This window comes from Dromiciops gliroides, chromosome 2 (assembly GCF_019393635.1).
Source record: "Dromiciops gliroides isolate mDroGli1 chromosome 2, mDroGli1.pri, whole genome shotgun sequence".
NCBI lineage: Eukaryota > Metazoa > Chordata > Mammalia > Microbiotheria > Microbiotheriidae > Dromiciops > Dromiciops gliroides.
Window position 1 is genome coordinate 239,533,018 of NC_057862.1, and position 26,205 is coordinate 239,559,222.

The 26,205-nt window shown below is 38.8% G+C and overlaps 1 protein-coding gene across 3 annotated transcripts in view; it reads left to right on the plus strand.

Annotated features, from left to right (window-relative positions):
- Positions 1-26,205, plus strand: part of DPF3 (double PHD fingers 3) — a 413,835-nt gene that overhangs the window by 339,704 nt on the left and 47,926 nt on the right. For 2 of the 3 annotated variants that reach the window (XM_043989941.1, XM_043989942.1), the window contains one exon: positions 5,486-5,614. In XM_043989941.1, the coding sequence (XP_043845876.1) occupies positions 5,486-5,614 (129 nt within the window). Of the gene's footprint in view, positions 1-5,485; positions 5,615-8,855; positions 9,436-26,205 lie in introns of those variants that run through there. The other variant, XM_043989943.1, reaches the window with a different exon arrangement.

The following is a 26,205-nucleotide window of genomic DNA, read 5'->3' on the forward strand; positions in this document are numbered from 1 at the left end:
TTAAAAATAACTCTTCTTTAATTTCTGATGATCACCTAATCCTGAATTCCCATCGTAAACTCTTCCATTACTATTAAAAAAATCCTCATGACTCCAACATTTGTTCCATGATTCTGTGTTGACATATTACCATATTAACTTCATGTGCTACTCTTGATCTTAGCTGTTCCTTAGGTTCCTTTCAGAAGTAAACTACTTTTGCTTAGATTTTACAAATTTGGAGTTGTGTACCAATTAGCAGCCTATACTTTTTTTTGCAGGGCAGTGAGGGTTAAGTGACTTGCCCAGGGTCACACAGCTAGCAAGTGTCAATCCAGATTTGAACTCAGGTCCTCCTGAATCCAAGGCTGGTGTTTTATCCATTGCACTACCTGCCTCCAGCAGCCTATACTTTTGCTCAGTAAAGTGATGCCTGTTAGAAAAGTGTCTCTTTCCTAAGTATAGCAACATGATACATTTATATTAAAAATAGCATTTTAATAAAGCATACTTAAGGGGGCAGCTAGTTGGCCCAGTGGATAAAGCACTGGCCCTGGATTCAGGAGGACCTGAATTCAAATCCAGCCTCAGACACTTGACACTAGCTGTGTGACCCTGGGCAAGTCACTTAACCCCAATTGCCTCACTTAAAAAAAAAGCATACTTAAAATATATACATATATGTGGTGATTATTATTACAGCCTTGAAGAAAGAACATAGGAACCAAATGTGTACTTCTTGGGGATGATATTTAATGAACCCCCCCCCATCTTCATTTTGTTTTCTTTCTGCTTGCTTTCCCAGTACTGAAGAGCTTTCTATTCCTTTTCTCAATATAGCCAGATTTCATACAGTGTTGGAACCTCTACATTTGATCACAGCCCATCTGTAATTTATAGTTTTAGAGTCTTGCCTAGGGCTCAGTAAGGTTAAATAATTTGCTGATGGCCACACAGTTAGTAAGTATCAGAGGTGGGATGGGAAACCTAGGGCTTCTTAAGTTCAGATCCAGCACACCATTCACTATACCATATTTCCTCATTATTTCCCCACAAACCATACTAAAAAGTCATTATATTCATACATATTATTATGTCATGAAAGCCACCCATATCAGTATTATCAATTCTTGGTCTTGGATAATTCAGGAAGGGAAGGGAGTGGGGGAAAGGACAAAACTGCTTTTCCTTATATATTTATGATCAGGTGGCTTGGGAAATTCTTCCTGGTCCCATGGAGCAGAGCTTTTTCAAATATCTTACAGCAGGACACAAAAGTTGTTATGTAAGAGTCTTCAAATTGAAAAAAAAAGAACAAAAAATCTGACTTTCTAATTAGATGCTTTAATCTGTATAGTTAGGATGCATAGGAACATTCTAGGTGCATTAAGGCAGAGAATTACCAGTAATCCTCTGAGACCCATTGAAAGGGCCACCATTTATTAACTAAAAATGAGTTATATAAAGCACTTTGCAAACCTTAAAGTGTTATATAAATGCTAATTATTATTATCACCAATTCATCAATTCATTCCTTAAACACCCTCTGTATGTGGAACACTTTGCCAGGTGTTCCGCCAGTGTGGTGGGAATGGGGAAGGAGGTGGTAGATACAAAATTTGGTTAAATTAATTAATGATTATGGATAAATTGATAAAACTCAGTCCCTGCCCTTATAGAGTTTTCATTTTGGGAAGGGGAAACATACATCCCTACTGCTATAATATATACAACTTCACAGGATAAATGCATTAGTGAATTCTAAAGGAAAGATCTGAAAGTGGGGGAGAAGTCTTCATGAGAAAGGTGACACCAACATTGATCATTGAAGATAATGCAGAAAGATTCATATGCAGAAGTGAGGGGGAACTGCATTACAAGCATGTGGGGAAGACAAGGCCAGCTTCATAGAAGCAAGAGATGAATTGTCAAGTTTGGAGAACATTAGTCACTCTGTGTGGTACACAGTGTGTGAAAAGGAGTAATATGAAATAAAGCTATAAATGTAAGTTGAAGCAACATTGCAGAGATTCTTAAATGCTAGGAAGAAGAGTTTATATTTTTGTCTTCAAAGTGCCTATATTAAAGGTTTTTAATCAGGGGAGAGACAAAAATCAACAGGGTCAGATCTGTGCCTTAAGGAAGATAGTTTTGGCAGCTTTGTACAGTATGGAGAAAGAGGAGAAGCGAGAGGAGAAAAGAGAGAAGAGACTAGAAGAAAGACCTAGAAGAGGGCTACAAAAAAGTCAAAGCAAGAGATGATAAGGACCTTAACTAGATTGATGACCATATGACTGGAGAGAAGGTAACAGATGGGAGAGATAGTATGGAGGGAGACTTGATAGGAAGTGCCACTGATCCAACATGGCAGACAAAAGAGAAAGAAGAGTCAAAGATGATTCCCAGGTTGAGAACCTAGGGAACTGGAATGGCCTCAATAGACTTAGGAAAGTTTAGGAGAGGGGTTAGTTGAAAGGGGAAGATAATGAGTTCTGTTTTGAAATACGTATTGAGTTTGAAATCTTTGTAAGGCATCTAGGAATGTCTAGCATGTATTTGGTGAGGTGAATCTAGAATTCCAATTCGAGGTGAGGGCTAGATAGATTTCAGAGCTGGTTGCTAAATAAATAATTGAATCTATTGGAGTAGATGAGATAAAGAAGGACCATGAGAGAAATTTGGCAGACCTTAATGTGTAGGGTGTGGAAGATGAATGATTATTTAAGGGATCATTCTAGCATGTAGGAGGAGAACCTAGGGGAGAGCAGTGTCACCAAAGCCAAGAGAGAGAAGAATATCTAGGGGGAAATGTTTGCTCAACAGTGTCAAAAGCCACAGAGAAGTCACGGAAGAGGAACACTGAAAAAAGACCATCAGATTTAGCAACAAAGAGATCATTGGTAAGACTTCTAGCTCAAGAATGATATTGAGGGGCCAGCTAGGTGGTGCAGTGGATAAAGCACCGGCCCTGGATTCAGGAGGACCTGAGTTCAAATCTGGCCTCAGACATTTGACCCTTACTAGTTGTGTGACCCTGGGCAAGTCACTTAACCCTCATTGCCCTGCAAAAAAAAGACAAAAACTCCCCAAAAGAATGATATTGAAATGGGGGTGAATAGTATTAATTCCTAATTATATTTTGATTCTTCCATTTTTTTTTCACACATTTAATTACCTTGGCTTTCTGGTGATTGGGTTTTTTTTTTTTTACTTTTTTGGTATTTATGACCTTAAGAGTCATTCCCTTTTGGACATCACTAAGACCTTTCGGTCTCATGGGTAGGCATAAGTGGATTGGGGAAAAACAAAGATTTATGACTGTGAAGGAAGAATTAGTGTTGGTCTCCTGATAAAGATATATTTCAGATTCTGTTAGTAATTTAAAGAAAGATGAAGGGCAGAGCCTAAACATGGGAGAAGGAATGTCATTTTTTCTTCCCTAACAAGCACTTGAAATTGGAAAAGAAATATTCCAGAAGTAACATATATACACACAATTCAATTCAACAAACTTTTAATTTCCCACCATGTGTAAGGTATATTAGGCACTGGGGATACATATTCAAAAGTTAAACAACATCAACTTGTGCGGGGCTAGAAAGGCTAGAATGAGACTCAAACTGAACTTGAGTATTGGAAGTTTGGTAGTGCTATCAATAGATATAGGGAATGTAGGAAGTAGTGTAGGTTGGGGGATGGGTAATGAATTAATAAGGGGAATCAAGAGACAGATGTAATCAACAGAAATATATGCTGATAAAATTTTGTTGTTGTTGTTGTTATTTAGTCATGTCCAACTCTTTCAGACTCCTTTGGGATTTTCTTGGCAAGGATACTGGAATGGTTTGCCATTTCCTTTTCCAGATAGATAGAACTAGTGGTTTTTAAAATTATAAATCTTATTCATTGCAATCTATAGCTCTGTAACTTTTCTCTTTGTCCTAAACACCATTGAATTATTTTAAAAATTAAAGATGTACCCATTTGAAAACTTTTACAATAATTTTGTTTCAAATGTATAGATTGAGGGACAAACCAATAGCTAAATAGTCAACAAGTCAGTTAATGAACATTTATTAAGTGCCTGTTATATGCTTACAGGTGCTAATGATACCCTTTAATAGTGTCTCCAATTTCGTCGTTATCATCCAATTGCAAAAAAGTTATAACCAAATAGGCAAACAGGAAGATAAACACAAAATGCTGAGTGTTTGAATGGAAGAAGTCCTCATTTCATTAGTTAATAATAACATTAAGTGCACTAAGGTGGGGGAAAGAGTGTGTTAAGGATTGTGGGATTGTTCTGTGTAGAGAGGGGTAACTGGAAAGTTACCTTTGAGCTTCTGTTTATCATCCATGGCTTGTCTTTTCTTTTTTTCTCTTTCTTTCTTGTGTTTTTTTTTGTTTGTTTTTTGCAGGGCAATGAGGGTTAAGTGACTTTCTCAGGGTCACATGGCTAGTAAGTGTCAAGTGTCTGATGCTGGATTTGAACTCAGGTCCTTCTGAATCCAGGACTGGTACTTTATCCACTGAGCCCCCTAGCTGCCCCTGAGCTTCTGTTTAAGGGAAGAGGACTTTTTGACACCATTAAAGGGTTTTCCCCTTTAGCTTCTCTCATTCTCCTGAGATGAACCAGTGGTGGGGTCTCATTTAGTACTTCTGTAGTGATGAGAGAGGCCAAATGATTAATGAAAAGCATTCCAGTCTGATGGTTCCAAACCAGATGAGAGTATCCCACTTCTAGTCTTGGCTCTGGAAAATACTCAAAAAGTGAGGTTGAACAAGTCATTGGACATCTCTGGGCCTCAGTGTCCTTATTTGTAAAAGGAGAGGGTTATATTAGGTGATCTTGAAAGTTATTTCCTACTCTGTTTCCTTTCATCCTATGACTCCAAGTGCAGCATTCTTTTCCTAGTCAGTCAATAAACAGTTATTAAGCATTAAGGTAGGAACCCAGTCTCTGCCATCAAGGATCTTATAACACACAAAAGGAAGCTGAAAAGCAAGGGATTGGGAAGAAGGTACCAGACTGGATGGGGGTGGGGCATGATGGTGTAGTCCAGGGGAGAAAGAAGAGATGACTGATCTGGACATCCTCCTTAAACAGAGATTCTGGGCAGAGTTCTCCACTCTTCACCCTCCAATGGGTGTGTGTGTTTGTGCAGGTGAGCTACAGGGGCAGAGGGTACTGATAAAGTATGAGTTCCAGGACTGAAGCGATCTTGCACTATGACGTTTCCTGGTGGAAAAGTCCAGAGGGGGACCAGACCACCTCTCAAATAAAAATAATCCCCATTATACAGGTAGATATGTCAAAAAGAAAACAACAAAAGAAGTTATCAAGGAATTAAAACTATGGTATGATAAGAAAGCATAGCCCAAGTAAGCATATTTTCCTAACATACACTTATGTACTTCACTTTCTGTGGTGTGGAATTTGGGAGAAAGAGAAGGCTTCATAGATTTTGTTTTCATCTAAAAGTTGGACTTGGTATCTTTTCCACAGCCCAGAAAGGACCAGATGGGACTGTCATTCCCAATAATTACTGTGACTTCTGCTTGGGAGGTTCAAGCATGAACAAAAAAAGTGGTCGGCCAGAGGAACTCGTGTCATGTGCAGACTGTGGACGCTCTGGTAAGTGTAACCCCTCCCCTCCCCTCTGGGAACTGTCTTACCCAAGCACTCAGGAGCAATCATGTTTTTGACATTTTAGCCATCTAGGGTAATATGCAAGAAGGGGAATGATACAGGGTAGTAATGATGGTGGTGACTCTGACATTTTTTTCAGGTCTTCTTAGAATTTTGTGACTCAATTTTTAAAAAATCTAAGGGGTGGGAAACAGTTACTGATATATTTCTGACCTTTTCACATGCAGATTCCTTTGGTGAGTGTGTGTGTTGTCGTCGTCGTTGTTGTTATTGTTGTTGTTGTTGTTGTTGTTGTTGTGGAAGACAGTAAGTGGAACCAGAACACACTGAGATATAGCCTCCCTGTGTTCCTTTATTGGATGATGGTGCATCTCAATATGCAGAATTGTTGGTTTAATTGAAATGGTTGGGGTGGATGTGGTCGGGGGCAGGGGGGAAGGGAGTCAGTTGGGGAAAGCATCCAAGAATGATACTGGAAGACTGGTTATGTCTTCAAATTGCCATCAATTTGGACATTAGTGACCCTTGGGCTTCTTAGTAGATGCATGAACAACACTTCCATTGGCCATACATTCCATACATTTTCTCATGTAGATCAGACCAAAGAAAACACAGCAGAGTAGAGGCTAAGAGGTAGGGACTTATCAGGGCTTAGATGCTGCTAAGTGGTCTTAGTAACCTTTTTTTCATAGTTCCTATTTTCAAAGACTTAAAGAAAGTGCTCCACTTTGGTTTTGTCCTTTCTCAAAATAAATTTAGGTTTTTATGGTTTTGCTCAAGTTGTTGTTTTGTTTTATTTTGCTTTTTGATCCTACCCAAGTTATTATCTGTAGCTTGCCAGAGTTTATCAGGACAGGCTATTTTACATAAATGTATTATATTATTATAAACAGACCCCAGGAATCTTGGAGTTGGAAGGGACCTTAAAGGTTTTGTGGTCTAATCTCAACTGAAGCACTAGTCCCCTTTACAATATCCCAGTAAGTGGGAACTCATTACCTTACATGGTAACCTATTCCATTAAAAAAAAATAGCTCTTTTAGGAAGTTTTTCCTTATATTGGGCTGAAAGGTAACCCTACAACCTTCCCTTATTTGTCCTAATTCTTCCCTCTGGAGCAAAGCAGAATAAGTCCAAGCAGTGAAGGTGAAAGGTGACAAGAGATTTCAATCTCACCTGAGTGACTGCAAGTGTTTCTGACCAGAAGCTGAAAAATGCTTCAGAATGTTTCAGCCAGCTCTGAGTGCAGTAGTGAGGGATGATCCCCTCAATCTTCCTTTCCTCTCCTGACCCTCCTGGGGCAGCTTCTCACCCCTTGGATTTCACTCACTCCTTATTTCTTCCCTTGCTTTGTCTACCATAGTCACTAGCCTACACCTATTGTCTTGGAGTGTCAAAGTTTATATAGCCATGAACCTAGTAGAGCTGGCAAATGAGATGTTGACTAAGGATTCCAGTTCCCAATCCCTACAACCTCAATATTAAATTGGCATACCCAATGACAGAGTGGTGCTCTTGTATGTAGCTCTACCCAATTTCTTCTGAAGGTAATTTGTTCACCTACTTTCCAGACACAGTCTACAACTGTTATCGTGTTGGACTTCTAACTCTGACAGTGGTAGCTTGGGCAATCAGAAGCTGTGGAATTGCTGGACTCTGATGGACAAAAAGTTTTTAAAAGGCCAATAACACACATAGATATTTCTCTCTATATATAATATGCATGTATTTTTATGTGTGTATATGTATATAAACATATTAAAACCCCACACATCCCATCCCCAGAAATATACAATATATAGTGATCCTCTACCCACAGCAAGCTAAGACTTCTACCTCAAGAGCCCTGGGAGAGGGGAAACAAGTGTAGTCTTCAGTAGTTTTCCATGTTCTTTTCCCCTCATGAAATTGAGTAACGGAGGAAACAGGAGTGAATAAGTGACTCTCCACTATGAAACTTCTCCGCTATCCTTCCCAAATTTGCTTCCTTATCTTAAAAAACATAGGTGATGATCTTATGCTCCCCATACTTTTTATCATACTGAGCTAGGATTGATTTGTATGGACCATTCAACCAATGTCTATCTCAAATGTCTGTCAAATAGCTATTTGCTTCAGGATTGGCTTATGGCTCCGTTTGTCAAGCTTGGGAAGGCAGGTTGGATGATATTCGTGGATAGTCTTTCTGGTGTCTTTTCAGGGAAGAGATAGGAGCCAAGAAGAGCTATTTATCCTTTCCCACCTTTCATTTTACCTCCACTATACCTTAGGGACTGAGATGTTTGAAATTGGCAGCTTCAGTGACTGGGATTATAGTAGCTGGACGCACTCCTGGGGCCCAATATGAATGTGGAGAAGTATCAGCTACAATTCTGTAGATTTTAGCACTTTATATGATGATTAAATTTCTTTACTTTTAGTCCCTGCTCTTTCTCACCTGATGTACCACCTTTATTTGGACTTAATACTGCTTTGAACTCTCGAGAGTACCAAGACTTTTAACTAATGGCATTTTAAGTATCTGAAATGTGTGTATGCCCTGGTTAGAGCGTCTTGGTCTTTTTTTCCAATCATAAACAGGAGTGCCAGTATGTATTCTCTGATCACTTATTAGACTTTACTGTGAGGTTTTTGTTTTTGTTTTTGGTGGGGAGGGAATTAGAAATGAATTATGTGATGTGAAAGAGCAGACAGGGGTGGAAAGGATGGAGTGAGAAATGGATGAAAATAAAAATAAACTGGGAGAGGATTAAATGCCTCTAATGGGCTATCTGACAGCAGTAAATTTGTGAAACTGGCTGCCAAACTGAAGGACAGTCGATGTGCAAAGAGCCAAACAGCCTTTAAGTCGTGCAGGCTTATGAGCCGTCAGGGGAAAACAATCTCTTGGCTGGGGTGTGAATAAGAGTGGGGAAAGCACATCACTGACCCTTTCACTGCCAGAAGCTTTGAATACTTGTACTGTGGCACAGGTATCTTTTCTCATTTAAAAAACAAAAAACAAACAAGCAACGAAACAAATCTCCTGCTTCTAAACCCCACCCCCCCCATTGTCCTATTGCACAATTTCACCTCCACAAAGTGATGTTGGTTTAATCCCTTTGAGTCTCAAAAATGGTGCATTGTCTGACAGTGGTAAGAATAACCTTGTAATGATATGATATTAATATGAATAATGCTGTCTGTTGCTTAACCCATGTGCTGATATATTCATCATACATGTCAGCTCATTTGGGAGGAGAAGGCAGGAAGGAGAAGGAGGCGGCGGCCGCAGCACGAAGTACGGAGGACTTGTTCGGTTCCACGTCTGAAAGTGACACCTCAACTTTCCACGGCTTTGACGAGGATGATTTGGAAGAACCTCGCTCCAGCCGAGGAGGACGCTACAGTGGCAGGGGCTCTCCCACGGCAGATAAAAAAGGCGGCTGCTAAATCCACTCAACAAACTCTGGGCCATGGGCGGTAGCCCTTTGTACTTTGGTTGGTGTTCTGGTCCCATTTTTAAAAAAATAGAACTTTAGATTTCCTCCCTCTCCCCCACCCTGCTCCCTTCCCTGCCTTTTCCTCACATCTTCCATCTTTTCACATCCCCTTACCCCGCCCCCAAATTTTGGTGATATACACCAAAAGCACAAACTATTTAAAAATTCAAAAAACCTAAGAGACGACCCCCTCTCCCCTCAGAGAAAACTTTGATTTACAATTTTTTCCTCTAGAAACCAGAAATCACGTGGGTTATCTTTTGGGGACAGACAGGTGGGGGTGTACATTTCCCCAAAAACATTAAAAAAAACTCGTGGAGTCAATTTTTCCATTTTTCGTATTTATTGGCAGAATGATGAAAGCACTAACAGAGAGATTAGAGACAAAGAACCAACAGAAATAAGGGTTTGAAAATTATTATTTATATAATCTAGATATTATTAGAAATAGATTCATTTAAAAAAAAATAAATCAACCTAATACCATCCCATCTAGGGGGAAAAAGGGCACTGGAAGGAGAATTGTCCCAAGGAAACTTAGTTAAGATGACTTCTGTGATGTGAGATTTTTGACTTTGGTGTCCCATTCGGTGTTTGTGGATCCTCACCCCATCCAGCAATCACACCTCTCCCCTCTCTTCCTTCCCTTCTCTCCCCTTTCCCCTTCCTCCTTGACAACTCCTGCCAGCTTGGAAACCACAGCAGCTCTGGAGAAGTGACAGGACAGAAGGGCCAGGTTTCCATGAATTCACCTCCAGGCACCTCAGTATCCATCCAAAAGCGATCAACCTTCTCTTCAGCTCCAGCCCCTCCTCAGGCAATGCTGCTGGCTTTTAAAAAAAAAAAATTGTTTTCTTCTTCTCACCTCTCCCATGGGTGAAGAGCAATGTCCAAGGGCAGGAATGGAATAGAAGTGGAATATTTGGAACTCAACATTGATGAAACAGCCAGAGGACACGAATCCTAGAAGAAATGAAAAGAAAAAATACCTCACTTGTACATTTCCCATCCCATTTTAGAAAATGTACATAAATACCCTTTGGATTGTCAGGCCGTCCGTATGTCTTCTTTCTTCTTCTCCTTCTTCTTCTCCTTTTTTTAATATATATATATATATATATATATATATATATATATATATATATATATACATATATATAGTGCCGGCCAGGCACCTTGTTTTATGTTTCCAATAGCACATCCTGAAATTAACCAAAGCAATACTTGCTCAACTCTCCGGGGCGACAGAGAAGAGAAGTCACCTCTCTGATTGGCTGTCCCAAGAAAGAACAGATGAGCAGTCCTCATTCAAAAGGTATGTCTAGCTTGTATCTGTTTTGTATTTTGGGTCCAACCATCCTACCATGATTTTATCCATCTGTTCCCCAGCCCTTACTTCCCAATGGGTCTTACCCCCTTTAGTGAGCTTTGCTGTTGGAGTGAATTCAGCACGAAAATCTTGTCAGTCAATAAGCATTAATTTGTCGTAGTGGCCATTTTGGCACATGGGGCTGAGGCAGTAATATTGTCACCTAGTTTTCTTGGAAAGTTTGAGTAGAAAGCTGTTTGGAAAATTAAGAGGCCAGGGCAGCTCGAATAACATGAGAAAATGTTTGTGTAGTTGTGTCTTCCTGTTTCCTCAACTCCCATGGCCAAATCTGAAGTTGGACCCCTCAGAACTATGATTGGGATTGGACAAGATAGATTTATAACTGGAGTTAGGAGAAGGAAGAACAAGCTATGGGTTATTATAGGGTTGTGCTTTTAGGTTCTCTGAGGCTATCTATAGTTACAAAGGTAGAGCTGAACTGAATACTCTGCAGTTTTAAACCCTCCTGGCTTAGATTCAACCTTGAACTATGAAAGTTTTAAAGAAACACCAACTCCCAAAGCAATGATGGCATCTTAAACACTCCTAATAGTGTAGGCCCAGAATTGTAGTTGAGCATTGAATTAGATAGGTTGTTCACAATGAGCTTATGCCTTTGGCATGTTAAAGGTAAGAGGGAGGAATAGCTTTGAGAAATAAGATTTTTTTCAGCCTTTTCTGACTTACATCTTCCCTCCTTTAAAAAACAAAAACATAGACTCTTAGAACTAGAAAGAACTTAGGAATCATCTGATCTACATCCCTCATTAGACAGATGAAGAGACTGAAGCTCAGAGACATTAAGGAACTTTTGCAAGATCACAGAGTTGGTGGGCAGCAAAACCTGTACTAGAATCCAAGTATGAGTCCCTGTGTCCTTTCCAACACAGCTTCAAATGGACCCTTTGTGTTTATGTGTGAACTTGAGGCAGGAAGTGCAATGACTTCTGACTTCTGTTTTTCTTCCATTGTAGATCAATATAAAACTCCTTCAGGTGTTTGGTTATATTTGGAAGAATAGATATGATCTCATCCTATTGAGGGAAACATTGATGCTTTCTTTGCCTGGCAGTATCCCTGGAAATAGGTCATAGACAAGTTAAAATTATAAAACACACCTGCGTGCTTATCGATGTTGAATAGATTTCTATTTTCTAGGTGAAATGAGTCCCTCATGCCTATATTGCTAATGGGCATACTCTTTTTTCCTTCTATGTTCTCTTGTTACCCTCTATTTTGTCATTCCCTCTTCCTATGGCTCTGACATTACTTTAGTAGCATTGGGGCTCAGACGACAATGATAAGATGTGAGCTTCTCTGTTTGGCTGATTCACAGTTTCTTGAGATCAGCTTCAAAGAGCACTACAAATGATTTTGAAGGCCTTTTCTTCTCAGCCAAATGTTTGCAGTTTCTGAACTTCTCAATAACAGCTTGTCGTTGGGCTAGGTGTGTTTTTTATCCACGTAATTAGACAAAACACGCAACTTTCCTGATCTATCTTGGGAATCCATTGGGGAGCTATGAGCGCTGGGTTTTCTGAATTTGTCCCAGCCCATAAATCCCCAGGGGACTCCTCATCTGAAGGCTATTATTGTTTTGTAGTTGCTAATCTCAAGTTATTTCTATTATAGACAACGTTTATCTTTTACTTCTATGTACCAACTCTGGGGGGAGGTGGGTAGAAACCATAGAATTGCAGAAGCCAGTGATGTTATAGAGAAATACATGGAGATCCTAACTTACTAAGAATAATTTCCAGTAGACACAAAGAATATTAGAACTGGGAGAGATTTTTGACATCATCTAGTTCAGCCCCATATTTTTACAAAGGAGGAAATTGAGGCCCATGCAGATAAAGTGATTTATCCAAGATTGCCAACTATTCTTAGGCAGAGAGAGAATTACTACTGCTATTACTACTAATGGCTGACACACTACTAATAAGTGATACTTATTAGCACTTTAAAGTTTACATATCACTTTATGTATATTATTTAATGTACTACTCATTATTACTCCTTTATTACCCATAAAGAAATTGAGGCCCAGAAAGGTTAAGTGATTTGTTCATGGTCACAAAACTACTAAATGTCAAAGGCAAAATTTGAATTCAAATGTTCCTTCGTCCAAGTCTAAAATTATATCCACTATGCATATGGCTTATTTTGGAGGATAATATCCAAAAGAAAAGGGTCAGCTAGGTGGCACAGTAGATAGAACACTGGGCTTGGAGTCAGGAAGATTCATTTTCATGAATTTAAATCTAGCCTCAGACACTTACTAGCTGTGTGACCCTGGGCAAGTCACTTAACCCCGTTTGACTCAGTTCTTCATCTGTAAAATAATTGGATAAGTGAATGGCAAACCACTCTAGTATCTTTGCCAAGAAAATACCAAAAATGGGGTCATGGAAAGTTGGACATGACTGAAATGACTGCACAACAACAATAGCATATAAAAGAAAAGGGAGAAACCCTGCCATTAACTCTGTTGTATAATCTTGGGCAAATCATTTAACTCTTTACAGACCATATCTTCTGAACCTGTCAAATGAAGTTATTAGTGTAGATGATCTCTGAGGTCTCTTCCAGCTCTGCCATTTACAAGTAGGAAGTTATATAGATTGGGTTGACAAAGGGAAGTAGGGGATAAGCATTTATTAAGTGCCTCTTTTATGTCAAGAACCTTGCTAAGTGCTTTACAAATATTATCTCATAAGCAACAGATTGTAGGGTTTTGTATTTTATCCAATTCGTTTTAATTCTTCAGTTCATTCATTTTATCCATCCATCCATCCATCCATCCATCCATCCATCCATCCACCCATCAATCTTTTTCATTTTATTGGATTATTTAATCTATTCACATTTAAAGTTATGAGTTAGTTTTATATTTTCCTCCATCTTTCCCTAATAGTGGGAGGTTATTATTTCCCCCCTTTTCTGCTGAAAAAACAGTATTATGTTACTTCAGTTACTTTAATCTTTTCTTAAAGTAGCCCTGTTCCCATTGGCTCTCTTCTGCTCATCTTTGATCCCCATTTGTTATCCATCCTTTAGGGTTTTGTTCGTTAGTTCCTTTTTTTCCATTGCCTGTATCCAGTTATATAATAATTCCCTTCCCTCTTTCATCCTCTTAGTTAGTCAAGTAGATTCCCCTTTCCTCTCTTCCAATTAGTCCTTTTCATTAGTTTTTAAAATTTCATTTTTTGTTCCTCTTTTCAAAAAAAAGGATTTTTTTCACACTTTTCATTTTACTAATATCTCATTTGATTCTCACAATAAATCCTGTGAGGTAAGAGCTATTATTATACTCATTTTACAGCTGAGTAAACTGAGGCAAGCAGAGGTTAAGTGACTTGCCCAGTGTCACACAACTATTAAGTATCTGACTTCAGATTTGAACTCAGATCTCCCTGATTCCAATGCTGTATCCATTGTGCCACTTAACTGTTAGCCTACAAAGTGTTTGATAGTTGTATTATCTTTATCTCTTTTTCTTGGAGAGTGGGGTAGGATGGGGAAGGTATAATTTTACTTGGTTCTTACTCAGTTCCAGTTAAATGGAGTGATGCTGATAATTAGAATAACTTCAAAGACCAGCCTTACCAAAAATAATTTAAGTATACAAAAAGGGATTCACTGCCTCCTAAATCAGTGGACTCAAGTTTAAATTCTGGGTGCCAAGCAAAATATTGACTCTCTGTCCCTTGCCTCCTTCCTTCCAAATCATCACTCCTTAGAAATTGCTTTTATTATATATCTTGGATGGAGAATGTTGTTTCTATGGTTCCTAAAAAATGATAGGGTCCCTGTGGTTGGTGGTCTGGGATGTGAATATAACTAAGAATAGTTTTTTTGCATATTAAAACAGCAACCTTAAACATAATTTGAACTTTTGGTTTTGGTGGCAGTGGGACAGGAATCAGAACTCATGGTGATGGCTCCCTAAGTACATTGGCCCTGAATAAGACAACCTTCTGTAGTACTGAAAATAAAGGACTAAGAATCAAAAGACCTGGGTTCAAATGCCAACTCAAGTAATTTATAGTTTTCAGATCTAGAAAATAAGGATAATAATGCCTGTCCCGCCTGCCTTACTGGGAAGTTGTGAAGAAAATAAAACTTGGTAAACTTTTGAGCTTCATGTAAAATACGAGCTATTATTAATTTAGAAGGACTAGCCAGATAAAGACTGACCTCCAAGTAAGGAGGTACATCTGGCAATGTGAAAATGATGGGTCCTGTGTTTTGTTGTTGTTGTTGTTGTTCTCAGATAAATAAAGGCCTTTTTGAAAATTGCACTGGTGGGGGAAAATGCAAATTTCATTTTTAAAAATTATTTTAGTTTTAGTGATACAATTTATTACTAGTATTTAAGAGGATGGTTTTTAAAAATAAGTATGATTTTTTCACACTAATAGTCTCCCATTAAGCTTTATTGCTTGCTTTGTGAATATCCATGGCACCCAATGGGCTGTAACCTTATGCTGGATTTTTATAGCACTTGAGAGGCTGTAATACTATTTATTACTCAGGGATAGATACAAAATACAATTTAGAGATTCTTTTCTTGTAGTATTTGAAAAAAAATAATATGTACTTGAAAATATAGGACAGCTAGGTAATGTAGTGGTTAGCATACCAGGCCTGGAGTAAGAAACTCATCTTCCTGAGTTTAAATCTGACCTTGGACATTACTAACTGTGTGAACTTGGGCAAGTCATTTAACTCTGTTTGCCTCAGCTTCCTCATCTGTAAAAAGAGATGGAGAAAGAAATGGCAAATCACTCTAGTATCTTTGCCAAGAAAACCCCAAATGGGGTCACAAAGAGTTGGACATAACTGAAACCATTTACTGACAACTGCCATAAATGTCTTCTGTTGCATCTGATTATAATGTTGAATATACATTTTTTATGAGGATAGTTTGGGTAAAGAAGAATATTTGGGATCTTTTTGATTGAAATAATTCAATTGAATCTTATATGAAGTCTAGTTCCTGGTATTGGTATTTTCTGAGGGAGGTGGTCTGGTGATGGGGATGAGGCAGAAGTTAAGAGAACTGAGTTTTTGACCTAATTTAGCAAGATGCTTGTTAAATGACTTTTAATGCACAATTAATTTAATTAATGGTTGATTAAATAACTATCATTAATTAAAGTAATTTAATAAGTCATTTAACTTTTCTGTGCCTTGCTTTTTCATTCATAGGAAATAGATACTTCTGCTTTTCACCTGCCAACTTAAAAGATAATCTGTGGGCCAGCATAGTTTGGTGCAATGTTGTCAAACTCAGACAGAAACATAGCATATTGACTTAGAAAACCACAAATTAACATTATGTACATTTTATTGTTTTTTAACATTTTTTGATCCATATTTCACAATTATAATTTAATCTGGTTCAGACTGTACTGGGGAATATTGAAAGGCTGCATGGGGCTAAGGGACAGTGAGTTTGACACCTCTGCTGTAGTGGTAGAGAGCTCATCTTAGGTCCCAGAAGATCTGAGTTCAAGTCCTGATTCTGAGACATACTGTCTGTGTGACAATGGGTAAGTTACATATCTCTCAGGCAACTCTCTGAAACTATCAGTTGCAGAGAAGGTGCTGACTTGTGTTGGTAAAGGGAATTTCCTTATCTGAGAGTATTTTATATCAATGAAATAGTAGGCCAAGTCCTTATCCCTGTGAGTAGTCACTGGGTAAAGTCTGTGAAGGGCTCTGAATAATTTTAATTAAACATTATCTAGCTGCAGGGCTTTTTTTGCATTGAAGAAAAATTTGGCCCTGGAGATAGCTACATTAGAATTAAGTATGAGTAATATTTGGTTAAGAAATGGATGTGTTTTTTTTTTATGAATTAATGTTGACTGTTTATAAGAACCAATCAGATTGACCCTCTTTGAACTTTTCCCAGATTTTCCTATGTTTGGAGGTAGAAGTTGTGTGTTTGGTTGGGGGTGGGGGTAGTTCGTGGAAGACTAAGTAGAAGGGAAGTTACATCTCCATCTTTTTTCATAGCACGAGCCCAAGGACATGTATTTCTGCCAGTGAAACATTAGGCCAAAAGATTATACAGTGTATAATAAAATTGAATTTTGACGATCTATTCAAGAGATTCCATTAAGAAAAGCCACCATACCATAATGGAGAGGAGCCTTCTGAGTGACTTACAAAGTGGTTGGAAATCAGGGATCATTTCTCTATCAAGTTATGAGTCCAAAAATTTTAAGATAAGGGGTCCTCCAGACTTCCATTTAATTGGTGACCCAGAAGTTAGATCTAATTTGAATTTTGGCTATCCCTGTCTTACCAGACATTAGTTAATCAACAGCTGTTTTTAAAGTGCTTACAACATACCAGATAGTGTTAGCAGAATGGGTTTCTAAACTTTTGATAATGGCCCACTTACTTAAACAGTGCCAGATATAACTAAATTCATTTAGCAAATCCTGTTGGAACATTTACTATGGACACAGAAATGTATAATTCACAGTTCATGGCTTAATGATTTTATAATCTTATGGAAAAGATAATACTACATATTTGAAAAATTCAATAACAATGAGTTTAAGTAATTCTTCCAGCAAGCATTTATTAAATCCCTATTATGTGCCAAGGATTCTACTAAGTACTATGGATACAGTTCTTTGGAACAGTTCTTTTCCCTCAAGGGGATTATAGTCTATATATTCTAAGTGTGTGTGTGTGTGTGTGTGTGTGTGTGTTATCCAGAAGAACCTATGTACAGAAAAGTAAATATTAAATATATACAGAATAGATACAAAGAAATTGGAGTGGGAGGTGGACAAAAGCACCTGGTGAGTTCAGGAGGTGATACATGAGTTGAGTTTGGAGGGAAGCTAGGGATCCTACAAGGTGAAGGTGAGAAAGATTTTGTAAAGACATGGAGGTCGGAGATGCATCATTATGTAGGTAGATTAACAAGTGGGTCTATTATCCAGCGATACAGAGTGTGTGGAGGATAATGTGCTATTTAGTTGGAAAAGTGGATTAGAGTTAGACTGTGAAAGAATTTAAATTCTAAACAGCATAGGACCCAAATTTCAAGAGATATCATAAGGCAGTCTATGATTGAGTAATCACTATGGCTTGGAACACTCTGGGAAGGTATCATAGAGGAAGTCTTTTAGTACAACAAAATAATTTGGACAGTATTTTGAAGTCCTTTGGGATTTGCTCTAAGGCCAAAGTATCTGTAATAGTCAATGAAGGTGGTGGCAAATTCATGGCAAAGTCTGCAATTTAAGAAGCTGCTATATCTTAATAATAAAGTAGGGAAGTCAGAAATGCAAGACATCACCAGTAATCGAGTTTCAGAGTTGTTTTCTTCAAGGGCTAAGTACCATATTTTGCAGTCAATATGATTCCCATTAAGTGGTGTTGATCAGACATTGGTAAGACTCAGCTCAAGAATGATATTTAAGTGTGGAGTGAAGAGTATTAGTTCCTAATTACATTATATGAAAGGAGGGGGTATATTCTGGGTACTATTCTAGATAGTATAATCAGAAGTAGGTAGAAAATACTGAAAAGATCATTCAAAGGGGAATGAAAGGGGTAAATCAGCAGAAGCAGATAGGAAGAAGGAATAGGAGTTTTAGAAAAGGGAAGAAGAAGGTTAGAATTAGTGCTAAGAAGAGGGAAAGCCAAGCTTCCTTGTAAATTAGGAATGGTAGAAATGGGACATGAATGTGGCAACACCACACACTAAATAGTCTACAGGTGAAATAACAGAAGAAATGAAGAGTAAAATATTGTCAAGAAATAAGAAATAGCTGGATCTCAGATCAAGGACTGGGGGGGGGGCAGTGTTCAGAGAAGAAAGAGGAAAAGAAGGTGGAGGATGAGATTCAGGAGGGAAAGTGAAATGGACAGGTAGGGTGGGGCTAATACAGTGGTTCTATTACCAGCTTTGCAAGAAATTTGGGGGTGGAGCACAGTGCAAAGTGAGGGGAAATAAGGATAGAATTCCTATGGCTCAGGCAGGGGAGGAAGCAGCTGAAAAATAAGAGAGGAGGAACTGGTAAGAGCTTTGTGGACTTAATTTGCCATGAGGAAGTGCATAACAACTTATCTAGTAGGATTTAAACAAATAATAAAGGAGCAAGAGCCAAAAAAAGAAAAAAAAAGAAGTAAAAAGGCAATGACAAATAGATGGAAGGAGGCTTCCCCCCAACAGGTCAATAAAGGCAGACTAAAAAGGAGGAAGAGTAGAGAGATAGAAAGCAAAGTAATGGAATAAATTAGTGGTTCTCTAAGTTTTTGTTCTCAGGACTGATAGATAGATAGATAGATAGATAGATAGATAGATAGATAGATAGATAGATAGATAGATAGATAGATAGATATAGAGATATAGAGATATAGATATATAGATACTTTTGTGGGACAATGAGAGTTAAGTGACTTGCCCAGGGTCACATAGCTAGTAAGTGTCCAGTGTCTGAGGCCACATTTGAACTCAGGTCCTCCTGAATCCAGGGCCAGTGCTTTATCCACTGCACCACCTAGCTGCCCCCATCCCTTTATATTTTTTAAGATTATTGAGCTCCCCAAGAACTTTTGTTTATATGGATTTCTTTTATTGAAATTTACCACAGTAAAATATATTTTACATGATTTCACATGTATAATTGAGATCATATTGCTTGCCTTCTCAATTGATGGGGGAGGGGTGGGAGGGAGAGAATTTGGAACTCAAAATTTAATAAAAAGAATGTTACAAATATTTATCACATTAGAAATAATTAAAATGTCTAGGTATTGATTACAAAAGTAGTTTTGACCTCAGAGATTCTGAGGGGTTCCCAGACCACACTTTGAGAACCACTGGAGTAGATTGTTTGAAGAAAGGAGGAAAGGGAATTCCTAGTATAGAACTTGGTCAGTTCCTTCATTCATTAAATATTCATTGAGTACTATGTTCACGGCTCTGGTCAGGGCCCTGTACTAGTTGCTGAGATGGATGCAAAATTTAGATAAAACACAGGCCTTTCCCTCATGAATTTACAGTTTCAGTAGGAGGATGAGACATAAACACAGATAACCACACTATGTAATATTTGAGGAGGCATGGAGTAGTGACTAAAGAGCAGGTATGAAAGCCAAAAGGACCTGGGTTCAAGTGCTGCCTCCGACAAATACTGGTGTGGGACCCTGGGGAAGTCACTTAAAGCTGACTCGAAGTTGCTGAGCAGGTGCCATCTGGGCGTGACAGGAGATTCCTCTTCTGAGAGTTCTTTATGCCAGCAAAATGCTCCATGAGATTGACGGGAGGTCATTATTAACTGGCTGAGAGATGGTATGAACGCAGATTAGGGAATGCTTCACAAAGAAGTTGATATTTGAATTGGGCTCTAAAGGATGGCTTCATGGTAGATGGATGATAAATATTGATTCAATGGCGGGGGAAAATGGACCAGAATATGTGAATAAGGAGAAGCATTTATTAAATACGGTGATGGCAATTTTTGTCTACACCTTTGAAAATCTAGAAAGGTCTTGGTGATAGAAATGGAGGAGAGAGATGGAAAAATCTTGCGTTTGGAAGGACTCTGTGAAAGGAGACACTTTGTTGGGAGAGATATTTATTTGCTTGTGAACTTTTTTTCTTGATGGTTTTGCCTTTTTTCCATTTGGGCCATACCCACCACTTGTGTCTCTAATGGAGCTTGAAATGAACTTGGCTGTCTGTGGGGAGTGTGTGCGGCATACTCTCCATCCCTACTGCTCTTTTTTGAAATTGGAGAGCACCTGTCAGGCTATGTATACCTCCCAATTGGTCCCCATCCATTTAAAGAGTCACTGCCAAGTAGCTTAGCACCAATGTTTTTTTAACTCCTCTCTTCTGACCCTGTCCCCAAGCATTAAAATAACTGAGCAAACTTCATTTCAGCTAGAACAAAAATTCCACAATTCTCTGGCCTGTTCCAGAGCTCAATTAAGGGCATCCCTCTTGTATTCCTGCAGACAGCTTCTCTGAGGCTGATTCTTTGGATCACTGGAGCCCAATGGTGACTGAAACAGACCTTTTGAGTTAGTCCTGGGCCAGAGAGGATCTTCTAGGATGACCCAGTCTCAGTAAAAGCAGCAACGGGGTCAGGAGGTGAGGCTGCTCCATCACCTCTCTTATCAGGGTGGCGTGTGTCTCAAAACTAGACCTCTTCACTCTTCTCTTCTGCCCCAGCTCCAGCCTCATGCATGATTAGACATATATAGGGAACTTGACAGTATTTATAAAAATAAGATCATTCATTTCCAACAAAGTAACAGGTAGATGGATTGAATTATCAGAACACTTTCCAGGCTTTCTAAATAGGAGAAGAAAACGCTCCAGGAGCAGGTCACCATGGGGTTATCTATATACTCTTTTCCGCTAACAAAAATCCGGTTTGTTCAGTTTCTGAGTTTAAGAAAAAGAAAGGGGGAGGGGGGGTTGCTGAACACCTAGTTCTGTCTGCTGCTCCTCCAAAGAATTGAAAATCCAGCTGTGTTCTTTCTGCTTCCTGTGTCACATTACCCAGGAGCAATTGAGTTGCCCTTATTTCAACCGATTTTCCCACTGTTCACTTGCAAGGGAGAGAAAGCAGCTTGGTTTTCATTCTCAGAGCCCCATTAAATTTGTAGTTGGTTGGTTGTTTTTTTCTTTTTTTTTCTTTTATTTTTTCAAAAGTCTTATTTATTCTTTAATTTTCTGATTTTGAATTTTTAGACAGCTGTTCTATGGTGGTGTTTTTTGTTTTATCTTTCATTGCCTTTCCCTCTGCAGTCGACTGTGCTCTGGGGACTCCGGCATCCTTCAAGCAAGCCATTTCCGAAGAAGGTGAAAAGAAGCCAGGATGATTTGAACCTCCTTCTTCTCCTCCTCCTTCTCCTCCTCCTCTTCCTCCTTCTCCTCCTCCTCCTCTTCCTCTTCCCTTTGTCTGGCCCCTTCCCATGCCTGTGTTTCAACTAACACAGGAGCCTGGACCGTGGAAAACCCTCCTGCTCTGCTCAGAGAATTCTTGGAAAGGGCCTAAGCTTGTGCAATAAGAAGAATTTTTTTTTAACCTTTGATTTTGGTTCCTTTAAGTGTCTGTGAGAAAGTACCCAGGTCAGACTGGAAATCCTCTACAATAGAAGTAACTGAACACAAACAAACTGAAAAAAAAAAGTTAACTATTTTATTTATTTCAATATTTAAAAAGAAAAAAAGTGCTGACCGTGCACAGTATTTTTGTTTAAAGTACATTGTACTTCAGAAGTTAAAAGCAGGTTTGTGAAGAAGTGAAATCAAAAAAGCACTTAATGTAAAATAAAGACAATATTAACGTTAAGAAAAAAATACACACACCCCACGTTTTTATTATGAAAATAAAGATCAACTCTACTCCCCTCCCTCATGCTTTTAAGGAATCCATTCATATATGTGCTCTAGGTATTTTATTTCTGCAAGTTGGATGTGGTGGTAAGTGAAGAGTGCTTTCTTCTCTCATTTTTATATATCCTCAAAGTCATTTGAATCAATATTGATTATGAACTAAAAACAAAAAACAAACAACCTCTCCCCCAAAAAACTTGGCTGAAGTGAATTGGCCACAGGGGCAATCAACAAACCCTGTCCCCAAACAAACTCCATTTTTTGTGAAAACAAACTGACTTTAGCTATGGATTTTCATGGGGCTTTTAACACAATTCCATCTAGGGAATGAAAAGTGTCTCTTAGAGTGAAACATGTTCTAGCTTTATCCATTTAGGGGGTAGTTGTGATACTTTAAGAAAAAAATTCAGAAATAAAACTAAAGATCATTTGAAATTAGAGCACAATTCTTTTTTTTTAAATTAGGAAATAAAATCAAGGGTCATCTGAAATTGGAGCATTACTGGTTTCCAATGTTTTGGGATTGGTCATCTTTTATGTCTCCATAGAAGTGCTTAGCAAAGATCTCATGATGCAGAGTTGGCATTAAGCACCAGTGATACAAAATGGAAGGTCGGGCCCAGCAGGCCCGAGGAAAGGTCTGGGTAACCAAAATGTCAATTTCAGGTTTCTGTTTGGGGCAGGGAGTGCAAGGCTAGAGTGCTAATAGTTATTATAATAATATTATGATTGTAATGATTTTTATAATAACTATTATAATAATGTATTAACTTTATTATAATATGATAATAAAATATTATAGCAATATAATAATAATAATAACAACAGCTAGCATTTGTATTAGTGCTTTATGGTTTGCAAAGTGCTATACATATGTGTCTCATTTGATTGGAATGTTTTGTCATGTGGTCCTGACAGTGGAGTTGAAAAATAATAATCATTTGAGTATAATTTTAATATTGTGCAAATGGCCTTGTGGTTGGATCTAGACTGAAGTGTCTGGATGACTAGGTTCTACCTCCAGTGTGACTGCATGCAAGGCCTCTCAACACTTCTGTGCTACTGAATGTCCTTCCTTTGTAATAATAGGAATGGCAATAAACAGACAATTTGTTTGACACTGGAATACTTGTAAATAGGTGCTTGATTCATAGTGTTACTATAAATGGTTCAGTGTATGAGATTGTCTCACCCGCTTTTTAAAAGGAAGGAGGGTAGTATATTCTCCGTGGTTGTTTAAATTGCAAGCTACCAAAGCTCCTTTCCACGACTCCATCATCTCTACACCCCCAGGCCAGTCTAGCAAGAGATCAATTAGGGTGACCTCCTATCATTCTAAAGCAAAACAGAAACAGAACAAAACATGCTGTCAAACTTGCCCCCACCCCAAAAGATTCAGTTCAGTTTTACAACCAAGTCCCCAAACCTTAAGAAGTAGCACTGTGATTAAACTTTGCAGAAATGTAGGGACTACATCCCCCTTTTGTAAATTCCTCTTAAATAAAAGTCTATTTCCAATTCCCTCACCTCTCTGTAAATATTGCTTCAACAGTCGGATTCTGTGATTGTGGCTGGGCTTCTCATGGTGTTTTTCAATATTGCGAGTTTCTAGTAGGGTACCATCAAGGCACATGCGTGTGTGTTACTGTTTTACCCCCATGATCTTGATCAGAAGCTATGGCAGATATGGATTTTGCTCAGAAGGTGGTATGCAAAGTGAACAGAAGTCCAGGGTTGGTGTCCACATCAACATCATGATGCCAGAGTCATGTTGCTCATGAAACCACCATCATCATCTCCATCTCCATGATCAAAAAGGATTTGTTGAGGGCCTCAGCTGTGTGTGATGCTTGCTATGCGTGATATAGTAGAGCCATGGTGCCAGGGCCTAGTGCTACAGTACCTCTGCATACAGTGGGTGCTTGTTGTATACCTGGGATGCTGATGCTGCTTATGCCATTTGGAGGGGATATTGATGTGAGCCCATTTCCCTTCTCTGTTGACAGTTGGAGCTGGCTGGGTCAGATACAGTTGGAGGAAGGACAATGTTTCCTGAAAAGCCAGCTCTTGCTCTAGGAATAATGCTGATCCATGTGTCCCCAGGTGTAGATGGTGGATAAGCATGGGCCACTGTGACGCCACCACCGCTGTGGATGCTGTCTCACTTTGATGCTTTGAGTTTCCCCACCTTAAAAAAGTGGGAGTAACAGCTGTCACTCACTAAGCTACTCCTCTTGAGGATAAGAGAATGTGAAAGACTAGACTTGATTTAGTTATCACATTCAATCTTTGCGAATAAGTAATAATAATCAGCACCATTGACATTTGCATAGTGCTTTTGTGGGGCAGTTAACAAGCATTTATTAAGTGCTTCCTGTGTGGCAGGCCCTGTGCTAAGCTCTAAGGATATGAAGACAAAAACATGGTTCCTGCCCTAAAGGGGTTTACATTCTGGTGGTGAAGACAACATGTGAATAAACATATGGCCACAAAATATATACAGAGTATCAGGAAGGTAATCCCAAAGGGGAAGGAAGGCTTTAAACTTTGCATAGCACTCCACATGTTACCAGCTTTGAGTTTTGTAACAATATTTAGTGGGTATTCCTGGCAGATTATACCCATTTTATAGATAAGGAACTCAAAGCTCAGGGCAGTTAAGAGACTTGCCCATGGTTAAGAAGAAGAATAACTGGGATTGATACATCATTTTGTGGTTTGAAATGTGCTTTACATACATTATACCTTCTGATTCTCACAACAATCCTATGAGGTAAGTGCTACATGGATCGTCCCAATTTTACAGATGAAAAAATAGACCGAGTGACCTTGTGATGTGCCCAGGTTACCTTAAATATCAGAAGTAGGACGAAAACACCCGGTCAAGCATTATGCCTGTTGTTCTATTATACTTCTTAAGGGACTGTCTCTGAGAGCCTAGCTTTTCAGGCTTCAGAAAGGTAACTTGTTTCTTATAGGCAAATACTTTTCTACTGAAAGGGGATTTGATTTGCCCTTGCCCAGGACCAACCTTCCTTACTTGCAAAGTGCTTGAGCTCCTGATGAGCAAACAAAGAACTGTGTTTAATTGTAAGTACTATTTAGAGAACCAGGAGAACTAAATAATAGCTAATGACTAGCACTTATTTAGCTTCTTAAGATTTGCAAAGCACTTTTTGAATATTATCTCATTTTATCCTCCCAACAACCCTGGGAGATAGATGCTGTTATTATCCCTATCTTAATAATAATAATAGCTAACATTTATATAGCATTTACTATGTACCAGGTGCTATGCTAAGCACTTTATAAGTATTAGCTCATTTGATCCTCACAACAATCCTGTGAAGTTGGTGGTATTATCTCCCCCAATTTGTAGATGAGGAAACTGAGGCAAATAGTAATTAAGTGACTTTCCCAGTGTCAGTCAGTCAATAAGCATTTATTAAGTGCTTATTATGTACCAGGCATTGTGCTAAATGCTGGGTACACAGAGAAAGGCAAAAGACAGTCCCTGCTCTCAAGGAGCTCACACCCTAATGGAAGAGACAATATGCAAGCAATTATGTTTAAACAAGATACATACAGGAGAAATTGGACGTAGTCAACAGAGGGAAGGCACTAGCTTTAAGGGGGATTGGAAAAGCTTCTTGTAGAAGGTTGGATTTTATCTGGGATTTGAAGAATGACAGGAGATGGAAATGAGAAGGCATGGGGGACAGCCAATGAAAATGCCCTGAATCAGGAGTTGGATTGTCTTATTTGAGGAACAGCAAGGGTTACGCAACTTGTAAGTGTTGGAGGCTGGATTTGAACTCAGGTCTTCTTAACTCCTGGTCCCAGGGTCTATCTACCGCACCACCTAGCTATCTCCTAATGTCAACTGGACCTTAGAGATTATGTTTCACGACTTTTGAAAGTGTAAGATGGTGTAAATATGTCCAGCTACAGATCTCTGTGACTTCTTGTTGTTCAGTTGTGTCTGAGTCTTGATGAGCCTATTTGGGGTTTTCTTGGCAGAGATACTGGAGTGGTGTGCCATTTCCTTCTTCAGCTCATTTTATAGATGAGGAAAATGAGTCAAACAGGATTAAGTGACTTGCACAGGGTCACACAATTAGTAAATGTCTGAGCCAGACTTGAATGTTGGAAGATGAGTCTTCCTGACTCCAGACCCAGCACTCTGTACAATATGGCGCCATCTGGCTGCCCTATGACTATTTGCTGCTCATTCTGATGGAGAGAAAAAGACTAGATTTGAGCATGAGAATGAGAGAGAATGTTGTTCATTGTTGAAGAGGACCATGACATCAGGGCGATGTCATGACTGGCAGTG